Here is a 5762-nt window from a genome sequence, read left to right on the forward strand (position 1 = left end):
CTAATAGACTAACTGACAGACTAACTGACAGACTAACTGACTAACTAACAGACTAACTGCCAGACTAACTAATAGACTAACTGACAGACTAACTAACAGACTAACTGACAGACTAACTAACAGACTAACTGACAGACTAACTGACTAACTAACAGACTAACTGCCAGACTAACTAATAGACTAACTGACAGACTAACTAACAGACTAACTGACAGACTAACTAACAGACTAACTGACAGACTAACTGACGCTGTCAGACATCTTGTCTCCTGCTCTTTCTCCAGACTGACTGACAGAATCCTCCTCTCAGAGAAGGAACTCCTCTTCCTCATCCCGAGTGAATGTGAGAAATCGATGGGAAAAACAGTGACTCAGAGGTTTTCACATGGATGCTTGTTTCCGTGAAGACGAGCAGTGTTGGTGGCAAAATGGATGTATGAGTCACCAAGTGTGTGTGTGTGTGTGTGTATTTGTGTGTTTCTATAGGCTGCTGAGATGATGGAAGATGAAGTGGATGCAGACTCCCACAGTTGGGGAGGAACCAGAGGTATTTGGAGTCTTTCTTCTCCCTCTTGTTTTTTGTTTCAATGCTAATTCTCTTAGCAACATCTGTGGGTGTTGTCGGTGTGTGTGATGGATGAGTCCGGATAAATAGGATGGTCTCGTAGTTAATAACAGTGGACCCTTTACGCTACGCTAACACAGACATGCTGGTCAGACCATATAATCGCACAGAAGGAGTCTGATACTAAACACAACAGGAAGAAATAAAGTGGAAAGGTGGAAAAACCAACATTTTAAAACAGCCGATCAGCTAAGCTTGCTCATAATGCTAACTAGCTGCTGGCGATAGCTAGCTTGTTGAGTTTTTAATTTGGAGTGTGACGTAATAGGTCAACCTTCATCAGCAACCCAATAATTAGGATTTGAATGTTTCGAGTGGTAAATGTAGAATTCAGATGGACTTTAAATGTGCTGAGTTCCCAGTGGCGAACGTGCGCGGCTGTTTAAGCTGCACATCAGCACGCTGAGGTAACGGCGTGGCGTGGAGAGATGATGTCATTTCTCCAGAGGGAGAGCGCAGTCGGGCTAAGAGCCAAGCTGACAGGACGCCAAGAGCAAGCGCGTGTGCGTGCGCGTGCGTGCGTTTGTGTGGCCTGTTGACACCTTTGAAACCTGATAGTTCACTGTAATTGTTTCCAGACTCTGTTTCTAACATCCAGTTAATTGTCTTTTCTTCTTCTCTGCTTTTGTTGCTGCCAGAGTACAAGGTAAGACGTGGTCTCCTGCTTTCTAAATAAAGTTTGGGCTGTTTGAGTCTCTAACCCGGAGCTTGCGTGTCAGATCTACCCCTACGAACTCCTGGCGGTCACACATCGGGTCAAAGTGAAGCTTCCCAGAGACGTGGATCGCACCAGGCTGGAGGTGAGCGCAATAAACCCGCTTTCTCGCCTGAGACGGATTCTCACAGCGGTGCCGCTGGCAGATTACGGCCTCCGATTATATAAAGCAGCGGGGCAATAACTGAGATTCTGCTTTTTAATTTTGAAACTCCATTTAAAGAGGGGAGCAAAAGAGCCAAACTGCTAAAATCCGACCTCGGAGTATAAATCGTAACGTTAAATATAACGTTAATGGTGTTTGTCAGGGAACCGCGTGCGTTTGGATCAGGACCGTGTGGCAGGTGACTTTGGCTGTGACTGGTTCTCCAGAGGAGCTCGTCATGTGACCGGGGGACGGCGCGTGATTGGTCCATGCTAACAACATGTCAGCTGACCATATCAGACTGAGCTATTGAGATCTATAGAAGAGGAAATGTACGTTTCCTTCTGTCCTATAGTGGCTGAAGTCCTCCAGCTGCAGAATATTCGTCCGTTCAGCTAAAAACAGGAAATATTTGCGTTAGCTCAGAAATGTTCCAGTCCGTTGGCGGTTTGTCTTGTGGTGGACAGATGGCCTCCCTGCACTCCCAGTACTTCCATGAATGCATTTAAGAGTTTAAAAAAAAAAAAGCTCAAACCTTCAGTAACCCGAACATGAGATCATCATTCAGGCCTCCATTATAGGACTATCGTGCTCAGAGGAGTCAGACCGCCGGGATCCTGAGGCGTTCCTGACGCAGGACAACTCCTCTGTGGTTGGAACGCCTGGAATCTTCTGCTTGTTGCGTGTTTGTGTGTCTGACCTCGGCAGAAAGGGTTCAGCAGCGGTCCTTCCTTTATAAGGGCAGCAGCCACGTGCAGGACCAGGTTCTCCTCTCATCTGCATCCTGCCTACACTAACCCAGGGTGTCAGCTGCCAGTTAGGGGGACCCTCAGGGGACCAGAAACCTCAAAACCGCTGACTAAGCAAATCCTTCTCCATCCTCTGTGTAGTATCTCTGCAGGAGCGTGTTCATATTGCCGAGAGGCTACGCAGAACCAAGTGATCCAACACTTCCCATTTGAAAACACACCTACGTATTTGCTTCCAGGATGTCCCACAGTCCAAACAGAAACGGGTCCAGCACTAAGGTAGTGGCCCCTCATACACCCTAGTTTGTATGGTGGAGGCAGTCCTGAGGCTAATGGTCCTCACTAGCTGTGATTTAGGCTGTAGAACATGGATGGAGTATAGGTGCAAGGTGGTCTGAGGGAGCCAGGTGAGGATCAGCCTGGGCCCTGCCTGTGTCTGCTATACACCTGAGCTCGTGTTGCACTCCTGATCCTCATCCACACCCGACTCCCGAACCCTAAACCCTGGTATGTCGGAATTTGTGGTCAACAGTTTTCCAGTCTGCAGGATTAGTCCTGCTGCAATAAAAACTGTCTGGACGTGCAGGCAGGCAGCTGCTGATGCTATTGTGCTAGCTTAGCATTAGCACTGGGATATGCAGAGCCAGATGTAAATGGCAGTGAAGTCCATCAGTGGATAAATAGATCTACATTTGGATTGCAGGACTGGGCGACACACTAGGACGTCTTCACATAGATGCAGACAGAATCACTTATGCATCTTGTTTTTGGTCTACTTTATCTTTTTGTTTCGTTTATTTGATTGGAGGAATTCTCGACTGACGTCCCCGGTGGAAGCTGCGTCACTGTTAGCGTACCTTTATTTTGAAAAATGTCGGACAAACTGGCTCCTGTTTTGACATGTTAGCATGGTAGATGAAACAGCACAGGTCTGGAATTTTGGCCTGAGGGAGAAGAAGCACATTCCTCCCTTTGTCCATTTCTATGGAAACCAGGCGATTGGCTCGTAAAGAGAAAGTTAGCACCGCGCGCTGCTACTTTTGGTGAACCGTTGACAGGCGAGCCAGGTGGGCGGAGCACGAGGCTCAGATCTGGGGTGCTGCACGTGTGTGATGCGCCGAGCCCCCTGGAGGGAGAAATGATGGTTCTGGTTGATCCAACCTGAGGTCTTTTCCTGATCTTCTAACTGAAGGAAATGTTCTGCTTCATGGGGAAAATGCTTTGCGCCCTCTCGTTTCAGAGACACCTCTCTCCCGGAGACTTCCAGAAGGTTTTTGGCATGACCCTGGAACAGTTTGACCGCCTGGCGCTCTGGAAGAAGAATGACATGAAGAAGGCAGCGCGCCTGTTTTAGCCCGTCAGACCGTACCACGTGAGGAGGCGTCCGACCTGCGGGAGGAGCCACTGAGGACAAGCGTCTGATATTAGCTATATATGCACCATGCGCCATGATACCCTTGCTGTAATCTGCCATGTATCTGTGACGCAGGAACACTTCCACCACCTCGAGGCATCACCGTTAGCTTCCGTATGGCCTGATTGTTTGACTGAGGAGGGGGAGGGGCTACGTTTGCATGGCCTGTGTTGATGCTCCTCCCTCCTCCATTTACCTTTCACACCTTGATGCAGAGCCTCCTCCAGGTTCCTGCTCCTCTTCTTCCTGCCTCTGTCTCCAGCTCCCCTGAAGTTGCTGCACTTGGCCACTGGTGCAGGTCTGTCTCGACACCGGCGCCCTAACTTTAGGACTGGAAGGACATTTCAAGGAGGTCAAAGACCAAAGATGGGAATAAGAAATAACTCCAGCGTCTGTTTTGCTTTTGTTCTCTTCAGTCCGGTACGACCGAGGTCTTTCTGGTGTGTCATAAATCAGCTGCTCAGGTGGGCCAGAGCCTGGCAGAGCATCACAGGCAGGGATAAGAGAGGAGGAGATCCTGCAGACGGGTTCAGGGTGTTGCCACAGTAACATGCTCTCACATCCAAAAGACAACAGAAATTATTTTTATAAGCTATTTTTGACTTGCGGGGAGGACGTCTGATCCCAGTCCAGTCCAGAGCGCCGCAGCATTTCAACACCTCATGCGTTTCACCATCGGCGTCTCCAGGAAATCCTCCGTCTTTACCACGAAGCGCCGTCAGCTTTGCTCTGTGTTTTCCAGACCAACTAACACGTGAGATCATGTACGGAACATATAGCGGCTCTATTCGTCTGGCATGCATGAGGGCTCCGGAAATGTTAGCGTCTCCTCGAAGCGGTGGGACGAAACATTTGTCCGGGATCCCGTCAGTTGTGTTTAGGTATTTATTTCATTGCGAGGTTGAGGAAGGGATTTTATTTTGAAAGGTTTGTCGTGTTGGATGACTAGCATCAGAGAGGAGAGGGAAACATCATTTTCTGTTGCTCCTGTAAGTGCGACACTAACTGTTCTAATATCCATCTGCTATTAAAGTGCTTTATCCAGACTCTCTGGCTCCGTTACATCATTCACACAGGTAACGATGAGGACGTCCCTCTCTCGGTTTCACACCTCTTTTCCAGCTCCATTGGGAGTTTTCCTACCTCTCCTGAATGTTGCTTGTATATGAGGCAGTTCTGCGGGGTCATCTAAAGCTCAGAGATCGTCCATTTCCTTCCTTCTCTGCTGCAGGAGGGAGCTTCAACAGACCCCTAGGAAGCTGGCCACATATGTGGATGGAGCTGACAAGGTTTATTCATCAAAGATGAATGATTCATGATTCATGTCTGTCCACATTCCTGGTGTGTAGGTCTGGAAACGGCAGGATCATCGGCATTATTGTGGAAGACAGTCACTGAAAAGGTCAGAGAAAATAAGACACCAGGTGCTTTGTCTCAGCAAACTCAAGCTCAGCCAGCTTCAGTCACAACAGAGAGAATTGTGATCTGGTTAGAGTTAGTAAAAAGGATTAGTTGGGGTGAGGAAGGTTGGGGGAGCACTGCTCCAGCAGCTTGACTGAATCATAACTCTTCTTTGTTGCATCTGTCCAAACTTTCAACAAACTTTGATGCGTTATATTGTGGGTCCAGTCAGACCCTCCCAATCGCAGACGTTTTTCACTGCTTACGACCTACTTTAATGATTAATTCATGCCTTTAAGACAATGTAAGCTCATCAGAAACATTCATTTATCTGTTATTTCATTTTAATCATCAGTCAAATCACTGACCATTAATATTAACTTAAAAATAGATAAATTGCAGCATAAATGGAGGACTGTGTTATACAAAAAAATGGTAAAATTTAAGAAATCATTAATAGACGGGAATGAAACTCAACTTGCCATATCTATTGCAGCCGTCTGTTATGGTAACTCTTAAAAACAAAGGTTCACTTTACTGCCAAACTATCTTTAACGTCTAAGATAAATTCAATATTACACACCTAGAACCTAGAAAAGTCCTTCAACCCTCAATTTGACATTTAAAATCATTTCCTCTTTTTAAATGGACCGTCTCCACTCCCACGTGGCCTCCAAGCCAAGTAACGTCGCCCCACCCACGTCCCTGTAGCT

At 47.3% G+C, this 5762-nt stretch overlaps 1 protein-coding gene across 19 annotated transcripts in view; it reads left to right on the forward strand.

The window, feature by feature from the left end:
- ablim2 (actin binding LIM protein family, member 2) overlaps positions 1 to 4695 on the forward strand; it is a 30365-nt gene extending 25670 nt beyond the window's left edge. For all 19 annotated transcript variants that reach the window (XM_029840322.1, XM_029840323.1, XM_029840328.1 and 16 more), the window contains 4 exons: positions 487 to 547; positions 1264 to 1271; positions 1345 to 1425; positions 3475 to 4695. In XM_029840322.1, coding sequence (XP_029696182.1) covers positions 487 to 547; positions 1264 to 1271; positions 1345 to 1425; positions 3475 to 3588 — 264 coding nt within the window. In that variant the 3' untranslated portion in view covers positions 3589 to 4695. The remainder of the gene's footprint in view (positions 1 to 486; positions 548 to 1263; positions 1272 to 1344; positions 1426 to 3474) is intronic.
- The last annotated feature ends 1067 nt before the right edge of the window (positions 4696 to 5762 follow it).

The sequence above is a fragment of the Takifugu rubripes genome, chromosome 8 (assembly GCF_901000725.2).
Source record: "Takifugu rubripes chromosome 8, fTakRub1.2, whole genome shotgun sequence".
Classification (NCBI taxonomy): domain Eukaryota; kingdom Metazoa; phylum Chordata; class Actinopteri; order Tetraodontiformes; family Tetraodontidae; genus Takifugu; species Takifugu rubripes.